Here is a 27625-nt window from a genome sequence, read left to right on the forward strand (position 1 = left end):
TAAAATAATCGAGCCAATAGGCTATACAGTTTTAAAAAATGACAAAAACATTTATGATGTTTAAAATCTTAGTCCACCGCAACTTCCAAACAGGCCTCCTGTTTCTCCAACTCTTTATTCAGCAAATATAGTAAGCCTTGTTTTCTGGGTCAATCCTACTTTTCATTTACATTTTAAATCTTCTCATCCCCCTTAATATTTTCTCTGACAACTGTTTTATTGAATTTATCGAACTTTATTATTAAATTGGGTTTTAGTTTTCTTTATAAAGGACCAATTCTCCTTCTGTTTAGGCTGTTTCTTGATATACTTGAGGGTGGGTGTGTTTCTATAGCTTTGCATATTGAATTGTAGGAAAATATGGGTGCTGAAAATCAGAGTTTAAAAAGAGAATTTGGAGAAAAGGGGGTTGAAAAAATATATGTTTCTGAAAATATTAATGGATTACAGTACACAAACACAAAATCAGAGAGCTTTGTTGTGGATATGGAACGCATATCTCATCTTGTGGAGAAAGATATGAATGCAAATTCAAGAATTACTGTAAGTTCATCTTCCTTTAATCCTTTGTCTGAGCTTTCTTTTTTTCTTTTTTTGTCATCTTCAGAATTTTATGCCTGATAGAGGTGTAGCTAGAATTTGAAACGTAAGAGTCCAGGATTTTAGTTTATTTGAATTACTGAATTCTAAGTTAATAATCTGTACGTATTAAATGTAATTTTTGAGACAAATACTGAGTTTTACTAAACTCGTCCGATATCCGTATTGAGTCTGATTTTGGATTCATATTGGAAAATCCTACACTAAGGGTAAAGAACTTCCTTACGATTAAATTTGGATTCATATCGGAAAATCCTACACTAAGAGTAAAGAAACTTCCTAATAAGGACGACTTCCTTACTCCGAGCTCAAACATGAGACCTTTGGTCAAAAATTAACTTAACCTTTGTCAAGTGCTTTCATGGTTTAATTAATTACTCAGATAAAGGCACCATCAATAGAAATTGATTTTATACTTGTTGCCTTTAAAATTATGAGGGAAAGAAATTAATTTTCCAATTTCGTTCTTGGTCTAATTCGAAATGAATATCTCTTTACAGAAAAATAAAAAGGAAAAAGAAAATATTCTTGATGAATTAAATTAAATCATATAGAAAAAGCGAAGAAATACATGTGTTTTTTGGTGTCTCATGGTTTGAATTATGAAAAAAGTTGCAGAGAAATCTTTCAAGGAAGGGTTTATTGAAAAAAACAAATTTCAACGCTGTCAATGAGAAAGACACAAGCCTAATGGCGACTTCACCAAGAGGTAATACATTTTTTATTCTCTTTTTTTTTTTTTTTTTTGGGGGGGGGGGGGGGGGGGGGTGGGAGAGGGGGGATCTTAAATCTTCACCATGAATATCAAGTTGAAGTAGTCTATAATAATTTGCTAAAAGAATTTATTTAGATGATAAATTGAGGTTTAAAGTCCACCAACTATATTTTTCTCTCAATACAACCAAAGCACTAGTAACAAAGTATTGACCATCTTTTACTACTATTTTCCTTTTTTTATTGTGTCTAGAAGAATTCAATTGAATAGACCCTCTATCGAAAAATTACAATGTGCATCCAACAAAAATTGCTTTAGGTTGCATATTTGAATATGAAGAAGCAATTTAATTTTCCTGTTAAAATTTCCGGCTCCGTCACTTGTCGAATGTACTTAATGGTGGGAAAAAAGCACCATTGTTGTATCACTTTGATGCATTCTCCAAGTTAGTTTTGATTCAAACTCTGAATTTATTCTTAAAATTCATTTAATATGTACGAATTATATATTTAAAATTCAGTAACTTAAAAGTATTAGAATCTAAAACACATAAGATTCAAATTCTGGCAGTTTGAATTAATCATATCAAAGTTTAGCACTTTTTATTTATAGTTGGTCATAAGTCCGTTGTGATTTTATTTTCTTTAATATCTACAAAACGAGATAGAGGTCAATTACCCACCCAGCTAGGATCAAAAGACAAATGCATCACTTAAAGATATTGTCAACTATTATCATCTATGTTAAAATCCCCCATACCAAAATGCATCTTGTTATCAGAGTTTTAGGATTTATTTTTCAGAATTTTTTTCTTGAGGCAGATGCCAAATTTGGTGTTTTAATTTTACGTAATTAAATACCGATAATAACAACGATGATAATTATTATGAGAGATTTGGTTTGACCATCATAGAGTTAATCAAGTGACAATCGTGCCTAAACATGCAGCATGCACTTGCACGAAAAGCCTAGTTTGAGTAAACAACTCACATCTAAGATAATCCACTCTGTATCGTCATTTTCATATGCTTGTCTTGCATATCAAAACTTTGTTTAAGTATTATTTAACTATTTTAAGTACTTAGCTTAGCTGCCTTGTAGTTTCCTTAATTACTTTGAAAATCATCATAGTAAATGAGGTGAGTTACTCCAATATTCAATCCCAGGCGTTCCAATTACGTACGCCATTAGTTTTTCATTAATACTCTCTCCTTCCCGATTTATGTGAATGTATTTGACTGAACACGAAGTTTAATAAAAAAACGAAGGACTTTTGTAACGTTTAATTTAAAACAAACCATAGCTCTTCTTTATCTTATTATTAGCCCAGCTTTTTGTTAATGTTAAAGATTGCCAAGATTTTCTTGGTGAGCTGCGATTTTGATGAAATCATTATGCTACAAATTATATTTCTCAATCAAATGGTACAATTGAAAAATATAATTTTATCCAAGCTGTCCGCTCAATAACATCCAAAAATGTTGAAGATAAGAATGATTATGATGTATAATATTCCAATGGGGTCGAGTTTACAGAGTGCCATTCCTTTTTAATTCCCTTAATTTTTTTTTCATAAAAAGAAGCGCACATCCATTAGAATTATTGAGTAAAGCAGAACCAAATACATTATTATGGTATGATCTGAATCGTACTAATTTAAACATCTAAGTTATATACACTGACAGAATAACTATATTTATAAGATTAGTGTTAGTTTAAACGGCTACGCATGTTAGTTACTCCCTCCGTTTTACTTTAATTTGTTTATCATAGTTAGACTTTGCACAAAATTTTATAAAGAAAAAAAAAAGAGTAGATGTAACATTAAAGTAAAAGAGTAGATGTAACATTGAAATTTGTGGTTTAAGTATGCCATAACATTTGTATGGCCGACCAGGAGTAGATGTAACTCTCGAGCAACGGGTTAATCTGAACTCAATACTTTCCGGATGGAGTATAAATCTATATGTAAAAATCTATTAAAATTACAATAAATAGTAGCTATCCGCCTCGGTGTGTAGTCATAAAAGCTTCTCATTACGGAAATATATGAATTGCGTCTCTTTTCTAACTTCTAACAGGAGTTTTATTTTTATCAAGTTCTCGGTAAATGTTATTATAGAGATTTATATGTAAATTACCATTGTGAGTGACCTGATTGTATGTACCATCACTTCATAGAACTTAAATTCTTAAGTGCAGCTTCTTTGCTAGGAGCAAGCATGCCTGAAAAGCCCATGGTGGTAACAGCAGGAACAACTGATCACTCCACACTACACACACATAATCAGAACACAACGGTGGCCGCCAGTAATGGTGCGGCGGCCACCAGTGGTGCTACCGCCATCGATAGCAAAGGTGTTTCCCAGAGATTCAGTTTCAGACGATCTGCTTCGCCTTCTTGGACCCTTGATCCCAGGAGGATACTTATTTTCTTTGCTACCATGTAAGTTCTCTCAACCAGTTAAACAGAATTATGTTTAGTTGACTTATCTTCTCCTTCAAGGGATCAAATGTGATTCCCTGTTTATTATAGATGTACTTCGTTCAGGTCAGGTCAATTCGATCTTTGATTATTCGTCTCTACGAAAAATATAGAATATTGCTCACAGGTCACTTATGATCCCTTTACTGCTCGTAGCGACAATGAAAAGAAAAGAAAAGAAAAAAACAGCATAACAAGCAACTACGAACCCCTAAATCAACGAAAACTGTCTATTGCTTGATTTATCTAATCTGGCAATCCTGCATCTGGTAATTCTAATGCTTCTTGAAGCAAAATAAGGGCATAAACCACTAAATAGAGTCTTGAGTGCCTAGCGGTGTTAGCACTCTCCCTCTTTCTCAGATGAAACTAGCAAGTTCAGGAAGAGTGAATCTGTTTACCCCGAATTTAGGTAATCAATTGAATTTGTAAGTGAGGTATAGGATATGTGGATGAACTTTAATCTATTTTGGGTTTATAGGAAATAATTATAGATTTGCGTGTTATAGCATGTGTATGTGAACATATGCGTTAGTGATTCGAATCAAGATACAAATGTTTATGATTAAGCCAACTATATTGGAAGAATAAGCATAAAATGCCACTGACCCGGACCAAAGGAGAGAGAGCTTCAATATATAATTTCTATTACAATGTTCTTGATCTTGAAAAAGCTAACCCCTAAAAGTAGGAAAATGCCTCCTATTTATAGTTTTACCTTATGGGTCTTGCATACAACATAAAGCCTTTTTCAGAATAAAGTAAACCCTAAAAGGATAAGGTTGGGCTGTACGGTCTGACATCCGTACGATCGTCGGTACAATGTGACAGAACGATGTTGACGCGTGGCGATTTTATAACTGATTAACCGGACTAACGGCCACGATCAACTCGGTCATGCTGAAACCGGACTGGCGGTGATGCGGAGTTTGGTCCGGTGATACCGGACCAAACAAATTCGCTTCACTTTTCTCAGGTCAACCGCAGCCGGTGCAATATCACCAGTTCTAAGGGAAGACTCGGTGATCATGCATGTTTCTTCTTATCTCCGTCCCCGGTCTCACCGGTCTTGCTTATATCCGGTTTTTATCGTATACAGATAGTCCCCACACTTCCTGGATCGTAGTTTTACCGGAGTAACGGGAAGTGGATGAATCAACAAACCGATGGTGCCATAAGCCCGTTCTTATCTTTACATTTTTTGCGGGAACAGTTGTGTCACGTCCCTCAGCCATCAGCCACGTGTCTCACCCCGAGTGGTCAACTTTGGCAACCGCCGTAACGCACGTCTCTTCAACTCACGTCTCATTAATTGTGGGACACGTGGCACCCCCCGGTTGGCCAACTTTTGTAACCGTTTCAGTCCCCCATGCCTATATAAGGCTTTTAACCCTCTCATTTTACCACTTTCACTTCTACTTCTTACTTCTCCACCTCTGATCGTCTTCCTCTTCCATTTTCTTACTTATTTTGATTGCCAAAACAGACCAACTTTGTCAACTTCTCCATTGTTGTTCTTTGATCGAAAGTGCTGTTACGTTTCTCCTCTCACTTTGCTATTTTGAAATTTTCTCTCAACTGCCTCTTCACTCTTATTATTTTTTGTAACTTGTTCCTTCTCCCTCATTCGAGTTCACCGAACCTCCTTTTTTATTATCTAATTCAAATGTCTGCCAACACCGAAACCACCTCCCAGGATGTTCCCTCGGTTTCCCCTCAAGGGGGCCGAGCCAACTTCACAACCCAGGGGCAAGACCGTCGTTGAGCCCACTGCTTTGGACATAGTACCGTCCAAACCCAATTATAACAAAGCGTTTGAAGTTGAGAAACCTTCTCCGGTTGCGGATAGAGGATTCGATGTAAGGCGATACCTATCGTCCATTACCGAGGATAAACTCGACCAAGTCCGGGCTGACTGCGAATGGGGTAACCGTCTGGTGCAAGTGTTTGCACCCGGGCCCGACGAATCGATCACCGATTACAGGGAGGGCTTCCTGTGCGTTTATACCTATACCTTTACACTCAAGTTCGACCCCCCGATCGACCCGGTTATATTGGATATGTGTCGGACATATACTGTGACCCTAGCCCAAATTGGCCCGATAGTCTAGAGGACTATGGCCTGCCTCCGGGTGTTGGCCAACGACGTAAAAAGGGAGTTTACGAAGGCTCACTTCATCCATTTATATTCTCCGAGGTTGTTCCGAGGGGGTGTGATCAAGCTCGCCAAGCGAAGCCGAAATCCGATCTTTTCGAAGATGGACGAAGACAGGGACCGTGGTTGGCTAGAGCGCTACGTCCAGGTGAGGACCGCGGACATTATTTCAGCCGACTATATGCCCTTTCCGGAGGGGTGGAATGATAATCGTGAGTTCCTCAGTTCCTTCTTCAATAACTACCCTTGAACGCTTTGTTAAACACTTGCCCCCTCGTATTAAAACAATTTCTCCCCTTCTTTATATCAGCCGTGGCATGGATACCTCCGGCTATCCGAAACATGAATGAATGGGTTGGAGCTCTCCTCGATCAGCACACCCATGGAGAACTGACATGGGGAATCCTGTCGCGCGGCCGATGGATCGCCGAAAACCACGGTAATTTTTTGCTTGATTTGGAACACATTATATCCTCATCTTTTTCTTTTCCCTTTTATAACATCTTCGATATTCAGGTTTACCTAAGGGCTCGGTGGACCCAAGACCGGAGCCAGCAGGAGAACCCGCTGCGCCGGCACCCGAATTTGATTCAGCGGGTACATCCCGTATTATTGCTGCTGCCAACAAAAGGAGGAGAAACCCCTCGGACAAAGGGCAGAAACCGAAAAAGAGGGCAAGAAGAGTCGTTCGGACTCTAAGAGACGAAACAGAGGTTGATTTCCTTGTTCGGAAGGTCGGTGTGACTCCCTCCGTTGACTCTATACCGGAGGAGGATACAACCATTCCGCTGTTTCCTTCAGCCAGGAAAGAACCGCCAGCTCCGGCATTGCACACAGGTGGGGAAGAAGTTCTTTACCCGACTCCTTTAAGGCCAATTAAATATGTTGACATTTCAGGTGACGCTTCATCCGAGGAGACCCCCCTGCAAAGGACCAGAAGATCCGGGCATGCACCAACTGCCGAGGCCTAACAGAAGGCTGAGCCGGTCCCCGAGACCGAGGTTTCATTGGATACCGGTTCAACACCTGTCGAGGACCTAACTACAACACCCGAGGCACCCGCTCCTACCGAGGCTGCCGGAGCTGTTCCGGCTTCTCCTACTCCTGCTCCGAGGTCGGACAACCTTGATGATATGTTTTTGGATACCCCTCCTGCAACCGGGGAAGCTGCCGGTTTCGGACATCTCCCTATTCCTCAAGTCACGAGGGCAGCTGGTCGGGCCACCGAGACTGGTTCGAGAGATAGCCTAGTGCGTATCTTCCCAGCCCCGAATGTGGAACCTAGAAGGACCAAATCGGTCATGGTCACCGTCCCTGAGGATTGCAGCTTTTTGTCTCGTCCGGTGGGAGTAGTAAGATATCTGAGGCCCCTCGTCTCGGACTCGGATAAGCGAAAGATGACCGGAGTCCCCTGGCAGAGTCTCATTAACGAGGGCATGCACGCGGGCAATCGAGTAAGCTTATCAACCTATCCTTGCATAATTCAATGTGAATTTTAGCTTCTCGTTTATCCAAGTTTAACTTCTCATTTCTTTTACAGAGTGTGGTGCTCGTCAATGAAGCCTTCATCCGTGCTCAGCAAGAAGTTGACGACCTTAAGGGCCAGCTGGATGCCCAGGGTCAAGAAACGAAGAAGTTCCCGCACCTTTTGCAAGTGAAGGCCAAAAACCTTCGGTTAAAGGACGAATTAGCCGGGATGGTCGAGAAGAACCGGCTTCTGGAAGCGGACAAGGTCGGCCTTAGCCAAGATAATGCTCGTTTTTCTTCGAGGCTTGGTGAACTCAAAACTATTATCACTCAACTCCGAGGGGAGCTTGACTTGGTCAAGACTGATGCCGTGAACATGGCCAAGAGGTATCGGCTGCTTGAATCCGAGAGTGCTAAGTATAAGGAGAGGATGAGGGTATTCGAGCAAAAAGATGAGGATAGGGCCCAGATATGCAACGAGCTGAAAATCGAACTCGAGAAGACAGTCGAGGCTAAAGACCTTCTGAGAGCCGAGCTCGAATCGGCCATTCAAATCCAAGGAGTCCTCGATGAAGAGAGAGATGAATTAGTGGCCAAGCTGGCCCAGGCTGAGGTTGATTTGGCAGAATCCCTTAGGAGTGTAGAGGTTGTCGAAGCTCATACCACGATTGCGGTGGAGTATGAACGGTGGAAGTCCCGGAGGGCCACCTTTGAGCAAGCCGAACATGGTTTTGCGGATCTCCCGGCCCGGATACTCGAAGCCAGAAAGACCGAGGAGGAAGCCAAGAAAGCTCTTGATACCGATTCCGAGGATTCTGAGCAGACAGTATCCGAGCGTTCTGGTTCCAGCTACACCGGATAAATCATAGCCTGTACTTAGCCTTTATTTTGCCTTTGCCTTTTTGCCTTTTTTTTTTTATTATTATTAACTTCGTAGGAATTTCGAGTGTAAAAGACCTCCATATATGAAATGTGCATTTTTCATTCCGATTCTCTTTATTCTTTTACTTGAATGCTTGTTATGACTTTTGCCCGAATTGTCGGTTCGTTTTAAGGACAAGCAGAGAATCGGAGTCATTTTTTCGGACTGTGCCTGAATATTAGCTTTCTCTTCGTTCGGTACGTTTTGTCCGGGAATTTGATCGAGTGGTTTGAATTTCGATGTGGTTCTGTCAGCGCACAATACCTTCGGTAGTACTTCCCTCCAGCGATGCTTTGATGTTTCAAGTCTTTTCCTCATATTTTGAATTATTGTTTTATTCGTGGATTCCGCCTGTCCGTTCGCACTCGGGTGATACGGAGTTGATACGATTTTCTTGATCTTCAACCCTCGGAGGAAATCATTGACTTTACCGCCAACGAACTGAGGATCGTTATCACAAGTTATCTCGGTCGGGATGCCGAAACGACAAATAATGTGATCCCATATGAAGTCAATAACTTCCTTTTCTCTAATCTTTTCGAAGGCCTGCGCTTGAACCCATTTGGAGAAATAGTAATTCATAAACAAAATAAAACGGGCCTTACCTGGTGCCCATGGAAATGGACCAACAATGTCCATTCCCCGCTTCATGAAGGGCCAAGGTGATATCATCGAATGCAGCAACTCCCCGGGCTGATGAATCATCGGGGCATGTCTTTGACACCCGTCACATTTCCGGACAAAATTCTTCGAATCTTCCTCCATCCGGTTCCAGTAGTAACCGGCTCTGATAATTTTTCGGACTAGGGCTTCAGCACCGGAGTGATTGCCGCAGGTCCCCTCATGTACTTTTTTCATCACATACTCGGTTTCTCTGGGACCCAAACACTTGGTCAGGGGTCTGAAGAAAGACCGTCGATGCAATTGACCGTCTACCAAGCAGAACCGCGCTGCTTTTGTCCTTAGTGACTGTGATTCTTTTGGGTCACTCGGGAGCTTTCCATCTTGCAAGTAGTCGATGTATTTGTTGCGCCAATCCCAAGTTAAACCCATTGTGTTTATTTCAGCATGTCCATTTTCTATCGTCGAATTCATCAAGTGCACCATAGTCCCGGGGTTGATTTCTTCCCCTTCGACTGAAGATCCCAAATTGGCCAATGCATCGGCTTCGCTGTTCTGCTCCCTGGGTACATGCTGCATGGTCCATTCTTTAAACCGGTGTAGTATCACTTGGATTTTTTCCAGATACCTTTCCATCCGTTCGTCCTTAACCTCGAAGACGCCATTCACCTGGTTAACAACCAAGAGAGAGTCGCATTTTGCTTCAATTATTTCAGCCCCCATACTCCGAGCTAATTCCAAACCTGCAATCATAGCCTCATGCTCGGCTTCATTGTTAGTCAATTTAACAGTTCTGATCGATTGTCGAATGGCATCCCCGGCGGGAATTCTAAGGACGATTCCTAGCTCGAAATCTTTGAGGTTCGAGGTCCCGTCCGTGTGTAACGACCAAATACCCGAAGCTTTTCCCGAGGTCAACAGAAATTCTTTCTCAACCTCGGGTATCATAGCCGGGGTGAAGTCTGCCACAAAATCGGCCAAGATCTGGGACTTGATGGCCGTCCGAGGCTTGTATTCGATATCATATCCGCTAATATCTACAGCCCATTTAGTTAGTCTACTCGATAATTCCGGTTTATGCATGATGTTCTTTAGAGGGCATTGAAAGTAAGGCTTGAGCTTTCTAGAAGCACTTACCAATGCCAATGCCAACTTTTCTAGGTGGGGATAACGGGTCTCCGCATCCCCTAAATTTCTACTCACATAATATATAGGGAATTGCGTACCTGATTCTTCTCGGACCAAAACACCACTTACCGCTGCCTCGGATACGGCAAGGTAGAGAAAAAGCTGCTCGTCCGCTTTCGGTGTGTGCAGTAGAGGCGGGCTGGACAAGTACCTTTTCAATTCTTGCAAAGCTCTTTGACACTCCGGTGTCCAAACGAATTCATTCTTCTTCCTTAGTAAGGAGAAAAAACGGTGACTCTTATCCGAAGACCTCAATATGAAACGACTCAGCGCCGCTATCCTTCCGGTGAGCCTCTACACTCCTTTGACGTTATTCACCACCTCAATATCATCGATGGCTTTGATCTTATCCAGGTTGATTTCAATCCCCCGGTTTAACACCATGAAGCCCAAAAATTTGCCAGATCGGACACCGAAGGCACATTTTTCCGGGTTAAGCTTCATGTTGTATTTGCGGATACATCGAAGGTTTCCTGCAAATGCTTTAAATGGTCCTCTATTTCCAGGGACTTAACCACCATGTCGTCAATATAAACTTCTAGTGTTTTTCCTATTTGTTCTTCGAACATTCCATTAACTAGGCGTTGGTAAGTTGCACCGGCATTTTTTAATCCGAAGGGCATGACATTGTAACAGTAAGTCCCATACCGGGTAATAAAGGATGTTTTCTCTTGATCCTCCGAGTGCATCCGGATTTGGTAATACCCGGAGTAAGCATCGAGAAAACTTAACATCTCATATCCGGCCGTCACATCGATCATTCTATCGATGTGAGGCATCGAAAATAAATCCTTCGGGCATGCTTTGTTTAGATCCTTATAATCAACGCACATTCGGAATTTATTACCTTTTTTTGGCACCACTACTACGTTAGCTAGCCAGTCCGGGTATTTTACCTCCCGGATAGAGCTTATTTTCAAAAGCTTTGTTACTTCATCCTTCACGAAGGCGTGTTTTGCCTCTGCCATGGGCCTTCTCTTCTGCACCGGGGGAACCTCCCGTCAAGGCTGAGCTTGTGAGTCGTCACTCCCGGTGGTACACCTGTCATATCTATATGGGACCATGCGAAACAATCGGCATTAGCTTGAAGAAATTTAATTAACTTGTTCCTGAGCTCCGAGGTTAACCCCGTGCCCAGGTATACCTTTCTATCCGGTAGATATTCGAACAAGATGATTTGCTCCAACTCCTCTACTGTTGACTTGGTTGCATCCGAGTCATCCGGCAAGACGAACAATCTGGGTACACCGAAATCATCCTCTTCATACCCCGGGTTCGACCCATTTAGCTCTGTTGTCGAACCTGTGTACTTTAGTTGCTATTTAGGGTCCTTGCCGCTGACTGATTCACTTTCTTTTTTATCCGATTTTTTGGGAAGGGGTGGTGCTTCCTCCACCGCGAACATCTCTCTTGCAGCGAGCTATTCTCCCCAGATGGTTTTTATCCTCTCCGGGGTCGGGAATTTCAGCAGTTGATGTAATGTCGATGGCACGGCCCTCATGCTATGTATCCACGGTCTACCTAGCCATGCATTATACTTCATATCCCCTTCATTACATAGAACACCGTTTGCTAAACCATTTTTGATAACGTCCAAATACACTCCTCAAAGAGAAAGTGTACACGGTCGTATGCAATATATTTACCCAACTATGAGTCGGGGTCGATCCCACAGGGAACAATATGCTAGGCGATTAAGAAAGTAAGGAACTTTCACCAACTAAGCTAAAGCCAAACGATAAATGGTATTTTGGTTTTTGTTTGAGAATTATAACTAATGCGGAAATGTAAAATTACCTAGAAAGCGAGTAAAATGAGCAATGGCCACAAGCATGGATAATAGGAGATTACACTCAAGTAACGATCCAATGTATTTCACGATTTTACAACTAAGAACGGATTTATGTCAATAGATAATGATTTCTAAAATCTCATTGAAAGTCTTCCAACCAAATCAATGAATTTCACTCTAAGCTTTTCCAAGCCTTAGAGTGTGATATTAGGCACAATCAATTTAACCTCAAGTAACTATCCTCTTCCGAGCTCAAGTTATTAGATGAGTTTAATGACCCAAATTCTTGTTAATTAATCTTTCTCAACCTAGATTTCCTTTTCCAAGCTCAATCTAAGTAAATGGGTGAGTCCTAGGGTTAGCTAATCCCTTTGGAAACATTCAAGAACGAGATTAATTAAATCAACAAAGACCCACTTCAATAGCAATAAGAATCATTCAATACATAAGCAAAACAAGAGTTTCAATCCAAACTTTAATCAAGAATATTTTCATAAACAAGATTCAAGTCTAGAAATGAAATACTACACACTAAAATATTCAATACAAAACAAGGAATTGAAGAAAGGTTTAAGAATTATCTCATTAAAGTGCTCCAATCTTCTCCTCCAATGGTGTAGGTGAAAACCCTAGCCTCCAAAACTTGCAAAATGACCAAAGATGACAATGTTTTGCCTCTTATGTTCCTTTTATAGTCCCACAATTTCCCTAATCAAAATTAGAACAAAATAGCCACTGATTTTCGGAATTGCAAATCTGTCCCGTTTTTGCAAAACTGTCCACTTTTGACAGTTTTGCAAAACTGTCCCATTTGGCCTCTTTTTGACTTTATTTTCACTTGGTTTCTTTTGATCACTTCTAAATCATATAAAATCAACTTATCAGACTCGCAGGTCACGCTTCTTCTATCTTCGTATGTTTTGCTCTATTTTGCTCCATTTTGCTCCATTTTAGTCCATTTTGCTCTGTTATGCTCTCTGGGGATCTTTTCCTACAAAACAACATAAAACACACAAAAAGTAACAACAAAAGTGCTTAAAGAGTCACAAAAACTTAAGGAATTAGCATCGAATATCGCGTAATTTCACGACTCATCAACTACCCCCAACTTAAAGTCTTTGCTTGTCCTCAAGCAAATCAAAACAAAAATCTCAATGAGGAACCACTTTAAGTACAAAAACATGACTTTGGTTGGTACCAACAATTAGGCTACAAGCATGTGAAGCTTCAACCAAATAACTCCCTCATTTCAAAATACAATTTCAAGAATGCAATAGAGATTTAAAACTATCAAGCAACAACACTCAAGTTTCAATAAGTGACTCAAAACTACTAGCTTACTAGATATGCTCAGTTGACTCAACTTTGGATTTTTCAACATCACCAATCTATCGTAATCCATATGCCTTCACAAGAAAGAAAGTCCCAAAATCACTGTATTCACAACAACAACACAAGGGACAAATACACAAAGTCACTCACACTCAACAACGAATTTCTAGTGCTAACAAATATCACACCATAAGCTTGCCCTTATTTTCAATCATCACTAACTCAAGAACATTCAGTTGGAGATCACATAGGGACTTTTTAAGCTTGTAATGTAGGCTTAGGGAAGGGTAGGATAAGTATTTGGGATACAAGTGACTACGCCCTCCTTGAACACTACACAAAACCTTTCGTCCACTTTCCTCTTCATTTCAAAACAACACTCCTTCCTTTGCATACTAGTTTCCCCAATTATTCCAACTTCCTTTATAAAGTTCCAAAATATAATGTGCTAGCACATGCCACCCCCAACTATAAATGTTGCTGTGTCCTCGCTGCACATAATCAAAACAAAACAGAAAAATAGATCAGAAGAAAAAAAAAAATTTTTTTTTTACTCACTGGCACGACCTGCGACCCCACATGCGAATCGCAAGTCTGACCTGCGAGTCGCAGGTGATGTCACCTGCCAATTTTTTTTTTTTTTTTACAAAGATACATTTTTTTGCACAAAAAGTTTGCAACCTTTTTTTGTGTTTTTCAAATTTTCTTCCTTTCTTTTGACTTTTTCACAACACCAACCTTCACCACTCTCAAGCAACACTAACACCCCCAACTTAGGCTTTTGGCCTCAAATTCACAATTTCATGTTCAAGGAGGGAAAGGTTAAAAAAAAAGAGACTTTTCATCAAAACGGGGTAAAGGCTTGTAATGTGGCAATCAAAGAAAAGGTCATGCGCTCAATTGGGGTTACTAGCGATATTGTTTATGCAATGGTAGGCTAGAAAGACTAAAGAGGTTTTTTCACAAAGATAGCCCAAGGTCATCTCTCCAACCAACATAATCAAAATTAGCATTGAACGACTAACCGGGCAAGTTCTAGATGATAAAAGTAAACACGAGATTTATTCAACAAACACTCACACACATGGCATATAAACTAGTCAAGATGGATCAATTTCACTTCCCAAGCAAGAACAACTAGTGCAATATCTCATAATCCAAAGTCAACACACTAGTAGGTAAAGAGTCACAAAATGAGCCAAAAAGTTGTCACAAAGATCATTCTTTCCTATGCACCTTGCTTTTTAACTTTCACAACAATTTGGAGAGGTATTCACATTTCAATTTCACATGCAAGAGACTAACTCTATTAGTATCAAACAAGCCACGAGTTTTCACATTTTTCCTCAAAGGAGAACCTACACCTAAACTTACAAGACTAATGAAAGAAAATAAAATAATAAGAGTGACTAATCCACAACATGTCAAAAGAACAAAATTTTCAGAAATTTTGAACAAGTTTCAAAATATAATGCGCTACCACGTGCCACCCCCAACTATAAACATTGCAGTGTCCTCGCTGCACATAATCAAAACAAAACATAAAAATAGAAAAGGAAAAAAAAAAAAAAGGCATTTTTTTTTTTACTCGCTGTCATCACATGCGACGCGACATGCGAGTCGCATGTGATGTCACCCGTAAAAAAAAAAAATTAAAACTCTCTGTCACCACATGAGACGCGACATGCGATTCGCATGTATGACATGCGAATCGCATGTTATGACACCAGAAAATATTTTTTTGCAGCTTTTACTGGTTTTGGGGGCTGTCCGGGTATCCGATATGCTCAAAATAACTCCAAAAATTCTGAAACTTTGCAGATTAGTCAAAAACCATAAACTAAACTATTCTAAAAAATAAAATTTCAAAAACGATTTAAAACTTTTAAAACGATGGGTTACCTCCCACCAAGCGCTTGATTTAACGTCGTGGCACGACGGTTACCTTTACCACTTTTCCTTCCATTTGGAAGATATGAATTTGCGCCCCAACTTTGAATCAAGATCATGATGACGCTCATGGGGCGGTGGTAGAAAAACAAGGAGGCCAACTCTCGGGTGTCGCATTTTGCACTTCTTGGCCCTTAAGTGAGGCATGCCATTTTGTCTTCTTGGCATAGCAAACTTCAAAATGAAAACGCTTTCTTCTTCATTTCCACAATTCTCCATAGGCTCGGTTAGTTCAACTTCCATATCATCAACCAAGCACAATGTTGAAAAATGGTTGGAATGTGGTCCAATGCGCTTCAATTTCAAATTTGCTTCATTTTTGACATCCTCGCCCAAAAATGAACTAGAGTCTTCAAAAACCATTTCATGAACCTTTTTATGCAACTCTAGTATCATTTCTTCAATATTGGCATCTTGCATTATTTTTTGATTGGTCGGTTGGCAATTCATCATTAGCTCTTGAAAATCAATGTTGACCACTTTTTCATTGGAAACTAACTGAAAACTACTATCCATGACTATTTGATGTTGAGTATTGCATACCTCAACTTTTGCATTCAATTCGGTATTCAAGTCACGGATAGCAATTTCAAGTTCCTTCAACTCTTGACTTTGCTCAGCATGGATTTTTAAAAAAAATTCCATCATCCTTGAAATGCCTTCACGATGATCTCCATAGGCTCCAAGTTGTTGAGCTTGAGTCATAAGCCAATCTTGGCTCACAACTTCCACTTTGTCAAGACTTTCTTCAAGTTGAGGGTCATTCAAAGCTTGTAAAAATCCACCCTTGGAGAAATTCATGTTTTGGCCACTTTCTTGTCTACTTTCAACATCCTCAAGTTGTTGAGCATTATGAATCTGAGCCAATAATTTCATTTGATCCTCCAAGGTGTGAATAGCTTTGTCATTGCAATTAATTGCTTGCCTCAAGTCATCAAGTGGTTGCCTCAAGTCCTTAACCGCTAAGTCCTGTTTTTCAACTTTTTCAAGGATGGTCTCCAACATGAGCATTATCCTCTCATTTTGAGCATTCGAGGCTTCTTCCACTTCCATATCCCTACTATCATCAAAATCAAAACTAGAATAGTCATAGTGGGGGTTCGAGGGAGGGAAGGACAAATAAGCACAATTATCCCAATGACCATTTTGACCACCACACCCATCACAAATACTCCACTCATAGGTTTGAGATTGTGCGCACAATCCGCCCCCGGGAGAATTCAAACAATTTTGCCATGAGTGTGGTCCTCCACAATAATGACAAGGGTCATCAAAGTATGCATAACTACCATCCGACCAATTTTCATTATATGATGCCATTGTTTTTTTTTTTTTTTTTAGATAAAATAAAGCAATGAAAGTTTGAACCAAAGCAAGTTAGCTTAAATCCCAAACTAACTCAAATACGCCAAATTGTTCCCCGGCAACGGCGCCATTTTTGATAACGTCCAAATACACTCCTCAAAGAGAAAGTGTACACGGTCGTATGCAATATATTTACCCAACTATGAGTCGGGGTCGATCCCACAGGGAACAATATGCTAGGCGATTAAGAAAGTAAGGAACTTTCACCAACTAAGCTAAAGCCAAACGATAAATGGTATTTTGGTTTTTGTTTGAGAATTATAACTAATGCGGAAATGTAAAATTACCTAGAAAGCGAGTAAAATGATCAATGGCCACAAGCATGGATAATAGGAGATTACACTCAAGTAACGATCCAATGTATTTCACGATTTTACAACTAAGAACGGATTTATGTCAATAGATAATGATTTCTAAAATCTCATTGAAAGTCTTCCAACCAAATCAATGAATTTCACTCTAAGCTTTTCCAAGCCTTAGAGTGTGATATTAGGCACAATCAATTTAACCTCAGGTAACTATCCTCTTCCGAGCTCAAGTTATTAGATGAGTTTAATGACCCAAATTCTTGTTAATTAATCTTTCCCAACCTAGATTTCCTTTTCCAAGCTCAATCTAAGTAAATGGGTGAGTCCTAGGGTTAGCTAATCCCTTTGGAAACATTCAAGAACGAGATTAATTAAATCAACAAAGACCCATTTCAATAGCAATAAGAATCATTCAATACATAAGCAAAACAAGAGTTTCAATCCAAACTTTAATCAAGAATATTTTCATAAACAAGATTCAAGTCTAGAAATGAAATACTACACACTAAAATATTCAATACAAAACAAGGAATTGAAGAAAGGTTTAAGAATTATCTCATTAAAGTGCTCCAATCTTCTCCTCCAATGGTGTAGGTGAAAACCCTAGCCTCCAAAACTTGCAAAATGACCAAAGATGACAATGTTTTGCCTCTTATGTTCCTTTTATAGTCCCACAATTTCCCTAATCAAAATTAGAACAAAATAGCCACTGATTTTCGGAATTGCAAATCTGTCCCGTTTTTGCAAAACTGTCCACTTTTGACAGTTTTGCAAAACTGTCCCATTTGGCCTCTTTTTGACTTTATTTTCACTTGGTTTCTTTTGATCACTTCTAAATCATATAAAATCAACTTATCAGACTCGCAGGTCACGCTTCTTCTATCTTCGTATGTTTTGCTCTATTTTGCTCCATTTTGATCCATTTTAGTCCATTTTGCTCCGTTATGCAATCCGGGCATCTTTTCCTACAAAACAACATAAAACACACAAAAAGTAACAACAAAAGTGCTTAAAGAGTCACAAAAACTTAAGGAATTAGCATCGAATATCGCGTAATTTCACGACTCATCAGTGCCGTCAATGTTGACCGGCAAAGAAATCTTCCCCTTCGTGGTTTCACTTGCCATATTGAATCCACTGAGCACTTGGGTTACCGGTACGATCTGATCGAGTAGCCTTAGCTGTTCAACCACTCTCCACCGGATGATGTTGGCCGAGCTTCCTGGGTCAATCAAAATACGTTTAACTTGCGATTTAAAAATAAGAATAGAGATTACCAATGCATCATTGTGCGGTTGAATGATGCCTTCTGCATCCTCGTTGTTAAAAGAAATGGAACCCTCGGGTACGTAATCCCGGCTGCGCTTCTCACGCACAATGGAAACCTTTGTCTGTTTCATCACCGACCTTCGAGGGGTATCGGTACCCTCGATTATCATGCTGATTATATGCTGAGGTTCCATTGGTTCGGCTCGTTTATGAGATTCCCTGGCCTTTAGCTCGTTCACTTAGCAATTCTCAAAGGTGGCCATTCTTCAGTAACCGAGCCACCTCCTCTCTTAGTTGGCGACAATCCTCAGTTCTGTGCCCATGGGTTCCATGATATTCACACATCACGTTCGGGTCCCGTTGGCCCGGGTCTGACCTTAGTGGTCTCGGCCATCTTGCTTCTGCGATACGACCAATAGCCGAGACGAGGTCCGAAGTGTTGACGTTGAAGTTGTACTCTGATATCCTTGGCAAGTCTTTGTTGCTGGCCAAGCTTCCAACATCACTCCTAAATGAGAGACCTCGACTATTTGACGGGCGCTCGGTCCATTTATCACCCCGACCGGAGGATTGGCTCGGGCCAACCCTAGATTTTTCCGACCTGAAGCTTGGATTTTCCGAATGAGAGTATGGCCGATATCTTTCCCTCGATGGTCTTGACTCCGGATCGTAATTTTTCCTCGATCTCTCAGAGTTTTTGTTCATATTTACGGGCCCCGGAGGAAGTTCGAGTTGGTCATCCTCTACCCAAATCTTTGATTCGTATCTGTTATGGACATCCGCCCAGGTCACAGCCTCGTATTCCAGCAAGTTTTCCTTTAGTTTGAACAAGGTCGTCGAGCTCCAAGGATTAAGCCCTTTGGTAAAAGCTTGTGCAGCCCATTCCTCCAGAACCGGAGGGAGCTCCATCCGTTCCCTTTGGAACCGGTTGACAAATTCACGCAATAACTCATCATCCCTTTGGGCTATACGAAAAATATCCACCTTACGGGCCTGCACCTTTTTGGCAACGGCATGAGCTTTTATGAACGCATCCGCGAGCATTTCAAAAGAAGTGATTGAATGCTCGGGTAGATGGTCGTACCAAGTTAATGCTCCCTTCGACAGAGTTTCCCCAAACTTTTTCTACAACACAGATTCAATTTCATCCTCTTCAACATCATTGCCTTTTATGGCACAGGTGTATGAAGTCACATGTTCCTGAGGGTCCATTGTGCCGTCATATTTCTGAATATCCGGCATTTTGAACCTCTTCGAGAACAATTTCGGAGCCGCACTCGGAGGAAAAGGCCTTTGAATATACCTCTTCGAATCCGGTCCTTTCAGAATAGGCGGAGCCCCCGGGATCTGGTCCACCCGGGAGTTATATGTTTCCACCCTCTTCTCAGTCGAGTCTACCCGTTTCACCAATGTTTCGAGCATTCTCAGAACTTCGGTGGATGAACCAGCTCCGGACCCATTACTTTCGACCATCCGTGTTTCGTCCCTTCTAGGTTCGGCAACACCTTTCATCCTCTCCGGGGACGTTTCATCATTTTTGCTTTGCAACTGGGCTATTGCGACTCCTTGTTCGGCAATAGCTGCCCTCTGTTCCTGCAACATTTCAAAAATTAAACGTAAGTTAATATCATCCGAGGTATCCAGCACTTTCCGGCCTTGTGCCCGGGACAAAATAATTGAATTGGGAGTATTTAAGGGATCGGTGGCTTGCGGGGCGGCATTCTCCTGGTTCATGGTGTTTTGTCAGTTGAGGCCCTCTCTCGAATCAACGGAGTTTGGGTTAATGGGTTCTGCTGGTAAGCCCCGTAGCCCACTGTTCTCATTTTCGGCCACAATCTCGTTGTTGTTGACGTGACCAGATTGTCCACTGCTTGCCATTTGGTCCGTCTTCACAGAGACGAACAAAAGATTTTTTCAATCTTAATAGGTAAGAGATAGAAACCAAGATGAAAGACCACTATTATTCTAGCCCCACGGTGGGCGCCAAACTGTTTACCTCGAATTTAGGTAATCAATTGAATTTGTAAGTGAGGTATAGGATATGTGGATGAACTTTAATCTATTTTGGGTTTATAGGAAATAATTATAGATTTGCGTGTTATAGCATGTGTATGTGAACATATGCGTTAGTGATTCGAATCAAGATACAAATATTTATGATTAAGCCAACTATATTGAAAGAATAAGCATAAAATGCCACTGATTCGGACCAAAGGAGAGAGAGCTTCAATATATAATTTCTATTACAATGTTCTTGATCTTGAAAAAGCTAACCCTTAAAAGTAGGAAAATGACTCCTATTTATAGTTTTGCCTTATGGGTCTTGCATACAACATAAAGCCTTTTTCAGAATAAAGTAAACCCTAAAAGGATAAGGTTGGGTTGTACGGTCTGACACCCGTACGATCGTCGGTACAATGTGACAGAACGATGTTGACGCGTGGCGATTTTATAACTGATTAACCGGACTAACGGCCACAATCAACTCGGTCATGCTGAAACCGGACCAACGGCCACGATCAACTCGGTCATGCTGAAACCGAACTGGCTGTGATGCGAAGTTTGGTCTGATGATACCGGACCAAACAAATTTGCTTCACTTTTCTCAGGTCAACCGCAACCGGTGCAATATCACCAGTTCTAAGGGAAGACTCGGTGATCATGCCTATCTCTTCTTATCTCCGGTCCCCGGTCTCACCGGTCTTGCTTATATCCGGTTTTTACCGTATACAAAATCGTCGAACATACAGAAGTAATTGCAAATTATTTTTTCCCCTCTTTCTTCGGACGAGACTAGCAAGTTCAGGAAGAGTGAATCGTCGAACATAGAGAAGTAGAGGCAAAGTATTTTCCCCCCACTTTCTTCGGAAAATACTAGCAAGTCCAGGAAAAGTAAATCATCGAACGGAGAAAAGTAATGGCAAGGTATTGTTTTCGTCTCTTTCTTCGGACGAGACTAGCAAGTTCAGGAAAAGTAAATCAGCGAACAGAGGAAGTAATATCAAAGTATGATCCATTACAAATTAGGATCAAACATTTTAGGCATTGACTAAACCAATGACATTGTAAAAACAGCTGACTTGTGTTCTTGTTTTTTTACATTGACAGATCAAGTGTGGGAACAATACTATTAATCTATTTCACACTATCCATGGCCAAGCTCAATGGAGAAGATAAAACTTCTTACTGATCTATTCACATACTATCCATTGCCAGTCTCAATGGAGAAGACAACGATCTCAGCTGACAGAAAAGACGTCAAAAAACTGTCTGCTCTCCTAAAACAACAACGAGATGAAAAAGTTAAAATTTCCAAATAAAAGTCTGTATGATATCGAAGCAGAAGAGACCAGAGTATAACTGGTTTTTGGGTGACAAACTTACTGGGAACATTTGGAAGTACAAAAAAATGGAGTTTGATAAACGGAGTCAAAGAGATGCTAAAATTACAGATAGACCTTTCATTAGAAAGAATTCAAGTGGCAGATATAACTTCAATCAGCTGGCTTTTTTTGCATGATTTTCAAGAGAAGACCATATGACAAAGATGTGAAATATTCAAATAATGAGTGGCAAGGTCTAGAACACACATGTATATCTTTTCTTTTGTTTTTGTTTTTTTGGTTTTTGTTTTTCTTGTGTCATGTATAAACTTTTGAGTCTTTTAACTTTTATACAGTGACGGTATAATTATTTGTATACCATTACGTCACCTAACAAATAAGTGTTCGATGGTTATATAGCCCATTACAAATGTGCTTTCAATTATATGGTATTTTACACTGGAGATTTTCATGTTAAGAAGTAGGTAATCGGTATATAAAACATAGAGCCATTGTCTTCCATTTAAATTGCAACCACTTATTTTATACCATTTGCACTAAAAGATAATTATATGTACCGTGTCATAAATAAGGCAGATTACCTATTACAATAGGTTTTAATACACAAATAAGAGAGTTGACATACGCTGTGTATAAGTTAAATTCACAAAATTTTAATGAAGAACAAAGGAGTAACCAACCATTTTGCTATATTTCTCACCATTCCTTCATTTCCTGCCTCTCACTCATCTCGGTTTCTTTTGCGATCCTATGCCAACTGCTTCCTTTTGTTGTTTGCAGCTTTAATGATGGCAACAAGAAGGCAAATAAAACTCTTGACCTATATGTTCATGCCCGGAACTAAAAGCTTTAAAGAGTGAAATATTCCTATGGGGCAGTACTGGTAGTATTGGCATCTCCATTTCAAAGCACTAATGATACTCATTTACTAAATGTACGCGAGATGCAACAACATTAGCTATATTCAGAGTTAATAATGTTGTAACATTTATTTGAGGTGCAGGAAGAGTTAACATTACCTATTATGTGCGCAAACTACGTAAAGTACTGTACAATATAGAGAAAAATGTATAACACCTGTTATTCATAAGTTGCAACCATTGTACGTTTGTTGCTCTGGCATTGCCAGACCAAAGAAGATGTCTTGGCTTAGTTTCAAGTATTGTCTCTCGTTGAACCTCGAGATCTGATCCATCAATGCTTGAGACCAACGGTTTAATAGCGTTTGGAAATTCTTGGCATTGAACACCTGTTCTTTCTGTCATGGTAAAGTCTCAGAACAATGACAGCTGTTTCTTCAATAGCTTTAGCTGTAACTTCTGCAACCAAAGCAACAGCGGGAAAAACGAATCATCAAAAATTCTAGTAATTAACTTCCTCATAAATTCATCTGTTGGCGTAATCGTGGAGGTTAAAAGCTAATTGTTAAGTCAGGCTTTAGTCCAAATATCAGACAACAGAAAAACTTGAGCAGCAGCCAACAACAACAACATATCCAGTCACCAGTGTGACCCACAAGTGGTGTCTGGGGCAGGTGGCGTATATGCAGACTAACCCCTACCTTTGTGGAGCAGAGAGGTTGTTTCCAATAGACCCTCAACTCAAGAAAAGTGTTTTTTAAAACAGGTTTGAAAAATACAGGAGCAAAAGGCTATGATGAAAATATCGAAGAAAAGTATCGACAACAAATAGTAAAGATAACCAAAGTGAAGAAACAATAGTTAGTTATAAAATTGAAGAATATGATGATGATAGAATAATAATGAACCATGCTCGACTAAAACCAGGCTAAACTAGAACCACAGTCTGCCACAGAAAATAGAGAAAACACTCGACAACAGAAAAAATTTGAGCACAGTACAAAATATAGGAGGGAAATTACCTATCACTGGCCAGACAGGGTTTTGCGCAAAAATTTTCCCCGCATATTCCAAATCTTGTTTCACGTAATCCATGTCACAATAGTTGGTCTTTAGTTCTCCGTCAAAACCCAGAGTCTTAGCTCTTGCTCTTCTGATGGATTGCAGAACAACAGGATTTATAGTCAAGGCAAATACCTTTTCCGGGTTAATTTCAAAGAGAGTCTTGGGTAACTCTAAATTCATGACGATTGGCACATTAGCTACTTTATACCCTTTCTGTGCTAGATAAATGGACAGCGGTGTCTTCCCCGTTCGTGAAACACCTGTTAGAACTATATCAGCCATGTGCAGGTTTCGAGGCAAGGCACCATCATCTTGTTTTATGGTAAATTCAATTGCTTCAATCCTTTTGAAATATTCCTCGCTGAGAGGAGTTTTTTGCCTCTCCGGGGCCCAGCGAGGGAGTCCAGAAGGGGAAACACCTAGATGGCCACCAATTGCGTCTGTAAGTGGGCCCAGTATATCACTAGATGCTACACCCCAGTGTTGACATGCTTGTTTGGCAGATTCAGCCATGGAAGGCTCAGCTAAAGTATAGACAACCATTGCCCCTTCTTTGGCTGCTTGCTTTAGTATCTCCATTAATTGATCAACATCGTCAATCTAGAAATCGCGGTCCATCAAGCGAAAACAGTTCAACACGATAACCAACAATTACTTGTCAACACCAAGCTTAATCATATTTGTTGTCAGATCACATCAAATAGTTATTTAGTCGGTCACTTTAGATAGTAACAGGGTCATTTAGATTTTAGATGATTAAAAAAAAAAAAAGATCAGATTGCTTTTCCATTGAATCTTTCATGTCAAGATTACTTTTGCACAACTCTGGCAATACAAAGAAATAGCATGTCAGTAGCAGCTCCAAGGAAGCGAATTATTAGTATGCTATATTTATAGTCATTCTCATGGAACGAGTAATTAACAACCACAACAACATACCCAGTGTAATCTTACAAATGGGGTCTGGGGAGGGTAGAGTGTACGCAGACCTTACCCCTACCTTGGCAGATAGAGAAGTTGTTTCCAATTGACCCTTGGCTCAAATAAAACAGAAGCACAAAGAAAATATGAAAGATAGGCGTTTTAACTTCCCAAATGATTTCAGGAGAGAAAGAGGCGGGACAAGGATGGATACTTGATGAATATTTGTTCACCTTCTGTTTATGTCCAAATTTGACAAAAATAAACAAATGACCTCACTATACTTCCTCACATGATTTTTGTAACTTGTAACTGCTATAAAAGTTGGCCGCCTCCATTTTCTTCTTCGTCATGAAACGTCTCCGCATTAGCAATGGTTTCTATTGACAACCAAATTATTACACAATCTTAGGACTTAGACAGCGAAGCATTGTATTACATCTACCACGTCTAGCTCAGGGAAGCAGCTCCCAACACTGTATTGCTTCCATTTAGTCTATTTTCTTTTCTCCATTCAGTATTCTAGGTCAAAGTTTTGTGTGTTTCCTAGCTGATATGTGCAATATCCACTCAAAACTACAATTTCAAATTTAACGTTCTGGACTTCAACAAATACAGACCTAGCTCTTCGCAGCAAATTCAACTGAATCCACCCTTTTTCATAAGACCATCTACACATATACAAACATTTTATAAAATGCAAAATATAAGTAAACGTAACTCTATCCACCAAGGCTAGGACAGATGGGAAGAAATGAATACTTTATATTATGAAGCCAAAAAAAAAAAAAAAGGCTTAGTTCTGATTTTTTCTTCTTTTCCCCCAACTACACATGTATTTGTCTATGTGGAGATTCAAACTTTTAAAATTTTGACTATATATTCGGACATGAAATACATATTTGGAAACTATGTACAAAGTACTATAAGTCACAATAATTGACAATTCAAACATTTTTAAAGTACATGAAAATATCGCAATCAAAGAAAAAACACTCGAAAGTCGAAAAATGCCACATAAATTGGGGCGAAGGAAGTAATCTTTTTCTTTTGGTCACATTGACTCTTAATCAAAACTACAAGCATCATAAATTCATAATCAGAGATCATAAAAGACAAAACTTACCCCGGAGAACAAGTGAGTATTCACAGCACAAACACGATCAACTAAGCAATAATCAAATTGTCCTAGTGCTGCATTAACGGCGTGTTCAGCAGTCCATCCAGTTCCATCAGATACAATAAATATCGACTTCCCTCCGTTAACTTCCTTTTCATCCTCAGATGAACCGGACCGGCTTCCACTAGTCACAGGCAACTCAATTTCCTCTTCACTCCGAACCGGTGAACCGGACTTAGTACGTAATTCAGTGGTGGAACTGAGAACCGGCCGGTCTAGTTTCCGTCCGGACCGGATGCTTCGAGCTCTGGACCAACGATTTAGCTGAGGGCTAGCTTTAATCCTTCGAACCTGCGGCTGATAAAAAATAAAATAAAAAAGAAAATAAGAAAAATTACTCCTTCCGTTTTACTCCCTCCGTCCCAAAATAAGTGTCACGTTAGCAAAATCACGCTCATTAAGAAATCAATAAATACAATGCGGAGTTTACTATACTTCCCCTATTTATTAAATATTAGAGTCTAAGTGCTCGTTTGGTTGGGAAACAACTTATCCCAAAGTGGGATAAAATAAGGCTACAATCCCGGAATAACTAATCCCGGGATTAGTTATCCCGAATTTTTATTCCAACCAAACATAGTTATGAAAGTATGCCAATCCCATGTTATTAGTTTCACGAGTTGGATAGGGGTTATGTCATGTGTTTATGAATCGACACGTCATACGGATGTTCCATTCTTAGGATCGAGTTCCCAGATTACCGATATATGGTTATAGTACCCTATGTAAGACGAATCTTATTGATAGCTTCAGGTGGTCGTCAATGGGTTACAGATTGTAACTTAAGGTGAATCATTTTGATAGCTCTCAGAAATTACCGTCGTTGGGTTATAGCATTTGAGAATTGAGTAATATTAAAGAGGACTACTTCTTTAATACTAAAAGCATAGTTGAAAACACTTGTCAATTTTTGTCTTGAATTACTAAGGTGACACTTATTTTGGAACAAATTTTTTTTGCTAAAGCAGAACTTATTTTGGGATGGAGAGAGTAATTTGTTTGTCCTACTTTCCTTTTTAGCTAGTTTGAAAAAAAAAGAATGACTCATTCCTTTTTTATCAACTCTTTAATTCCAACTTTCCATGTGATATGTTTATAACCACAAGATTAAAGAACATTTTGATATATTCTACATAACTTTAGTTTAAGATCACAAGATTCAAAACTTTCTTTATTTCTTAAACTTCATGTTAAGTCAAAACCAGACAAATAAATTAAAACGGAGAGAGTACTTTGGTTGTCCTATCTTTTAGTATTTTTGAAAAAGAATATCTCGTTTCTTTTTTGACAAACTCTTTAATTTCAACTTTCCACGTCATATGTTTAAGAATACGGTACATTTTAGAACATTATATATATTTTTAGTTTAAAACCACATAATCAAAAGCATTTTTTATTTTCTTAAACTTAATGTCAAGTCAAAACAAAACAAACAAATTGAAACAGAAAAAAGTATAAAATTTAAAAAAGAAAAAAGAAAACCTGTGGCTGAGGTTCATAGGAAGTTTCAGAGCTTGCCGGAGTTCTGGTGCCTGAACCGGAGTCAGCAAGAGATGATGCAGGAGGAATATTGGACATGTGTAAGCTAGAGGAACAAATCATTTTTTATTTTTTTGGATTTGTTTTTGTTTTTATCAGTGAAAATCTATGTTTTGCTGATCTTTTAATATTTATGCATATAAAAACTTAGTGACAGTTGAGATTTTTTTTGCGGGTTACATAAAATCAAAATGGTTTGGGTCGGCCCATGTATTGGTGGTCCAACTATTCTACTTTTGGCCCATGTTTTTGTCTTCGAAGAGGCCGTTTGGTTTAGGGTCACTCGCGCAAATGTCCTATTTCGCGAGGGGGAGAGGGGCGAGGGGGGGGGGGAGGGGGTATATATACATATTAAGGAGAAATATTTAAGAAACGTGGTCATAGTTTTCTATTTACAAAATATAACATTACAAATCCTATAACAAACATACTTTTTTTTAAAAAAAAATTGTTTTTTTAAAAAAATATTTTTTATTTTTTTATTTTTCTCCCTCAAAAAATTATATATGAAAGTTGTATGAAATGTGTATATCTCTCTCAAGGCTTA

General features: G+C 39.5%; 3 protein-coding genes across 10 annotated transcripts; 2 read left to right on the forward strand and 1 right to left on the reverse strand.

Annotated features, from left to right (window-relative positions):
* Nucleotides 1-22431, forward strand: LOC132631695 (uncharacterized). 6 transcript variants are annotated; one of them, XM_060347401.1, is made up of 5 exons: nt 1-130; nt 451-543; nt 1219-1309; nt 3518-3761; nt 21278-21951. In XM_060347401.1, the coding sequence occupies exons 2-5, from the start codon at nt 487-489 to the stop codon at nt 21357-21359; spliced, it is 474 nt and encodes a 157-aa protein (XP_060203384.1). In that variant the 5' UTR covers nt 1-130; nt 451-486; the 3' UTR covers nt 21360-21951. The 6 variants fall into 6 exon arrangements, with proteins under 6 accessions (XP_060203384.1, XP_060203381.1, XP_060203374.1 ...); XM_060347398.1 differs by having other exon boundaries at nt 2-130; nt 1213-1309; XM_060347391.1 differs by lacking the exons at nt 1-130; nt 21278-21951 and adding an exon at nt 22294-22431 and having other exon boundaries at nt 137-543; nt 1213-1309.
* Nucleotides 6490-8309, forward strand: LOC132631686 (uncharacterized). The gene is made up of 2 exons (XM_060347361.1): nt 6490-7409; nt 7496-8309. The coding sequence occupies exons 1-2, from the start codon at nt 7089-7091 to the stop codon at nt 8282-8284; spliced, it is 1110 nt and encodes a 369-aa protein (XP_060203344.1). The 5' UTR covers nt 6490-7088; the 3' UTR covers nt 8285-8309.
* Nucleotides 21310-27196, reverse strand: LOC132631674 (pyruvate, phosphate dikinase regulatory protein 1, chloroplastic-like). 3 transcript variants are annotated; one of them, XR_009578993.1, is made up of 5 exons: nt 27022-27196; nt 25486-25836; nt 23396-24038; nt 22591-22832; nt 21310-21447 (listed from the first exon to the last, which is right to left on the reverse strand). XR_009578993.1 is itself a non-coding variant. In XM_060347345.1 (4 exons), exons 1-4 carry the CDS (start codon nt 27139-27141, stop codon nt 22729-22731), a joined length of 1218 nt encoding a protein of 405 aa, XP_060203328.1. In that variant the 5' UTR covers nt 27142-27196; the 3' UTR covers nt 22458-22728. The 3 variants fall into 3 exon arrangements, 1 of the variants encoding a protein (XP_060203328.1); XR_009578996.1 differs by lacking the exon at nt 21310-21447 and adding an exon at nt 22097-22293; XM_060347345.1 differs by lacking the exon at nt 21310-21447 and having other exon boundaries at nt 22458-22832.
* Nucleotides 27197-27625: the final 429 nt, after the last annotated feature.

This window comes from Lycium barbarum, chromosome 1, assembly GCF_019175385.1.
Source record: "Lycium barbarum isolate Lr01 chromosome 1, ASM1917538v2, whole genome shotgun sequence".
NCBI classification, from domain to species: Eukaryota; Viridiplantae; Streptophyta; class Magnoliopsida; order Solanales; family Solanaceae; genus Lycium; species Lycium barbarum.

Coding starts and splice junctions, on each gene's coding strand:
- LOC132631695 (XM_060347371.1), top strand. CDS start 361: ATGGGTGCTGAAAATCAGAGTTTAAAAAGAGAATTTGGAGAAAAGGGG. Junction 544..1,212: donor ATGCAAATTCAAGAATTACT/GTAAGTTCATCT, acceptor TTATGAAAAAAG/TTGCAGAGAAATCTTTCAAG. Junction 1,310..3,517: donor AATGGCGACTTCACCAAGAG/GTAATACATTTT, acceptor TCTTAAGTGCAG/CTTCTTTGCTAGGAGCAAGC.
- LOC132631686 (XM_060347361.1), top strand. CDS start 7,089: ATGTTTTTGGATACCCCTCCTGCAACCGGGGAAGCTGCCGGTTTCGGA. Junction 7,410..7,495: donor GCATGCACGCGGGCAATCGA/GTAAGCTTATCA, acceptor TTTCTTTTACAG/AGTGTGGTGCTCGTCAATGA.
- LOC132631674 (XM_060347345.1), bottom strand. CDS start 27,141: ATGATTTGTTCCTCTAGCTTACACATGTCCAATATTCCTCCTGCATCA. Junction 24,039..25,485: donor ATACTCACTTGTTCTCCGGG/GTAAGTTTTGTC, acceptor CGCGATTTCTAG/ATTGACGATGTTGATCAATT. Junction 22,833..23,395: donor CCCTGTCTGGCCAGTGATAG/GTAATTTCCCTC, acceptor CTTTGGTTGCAG/AAGTTACAGCTAAAGCTATT.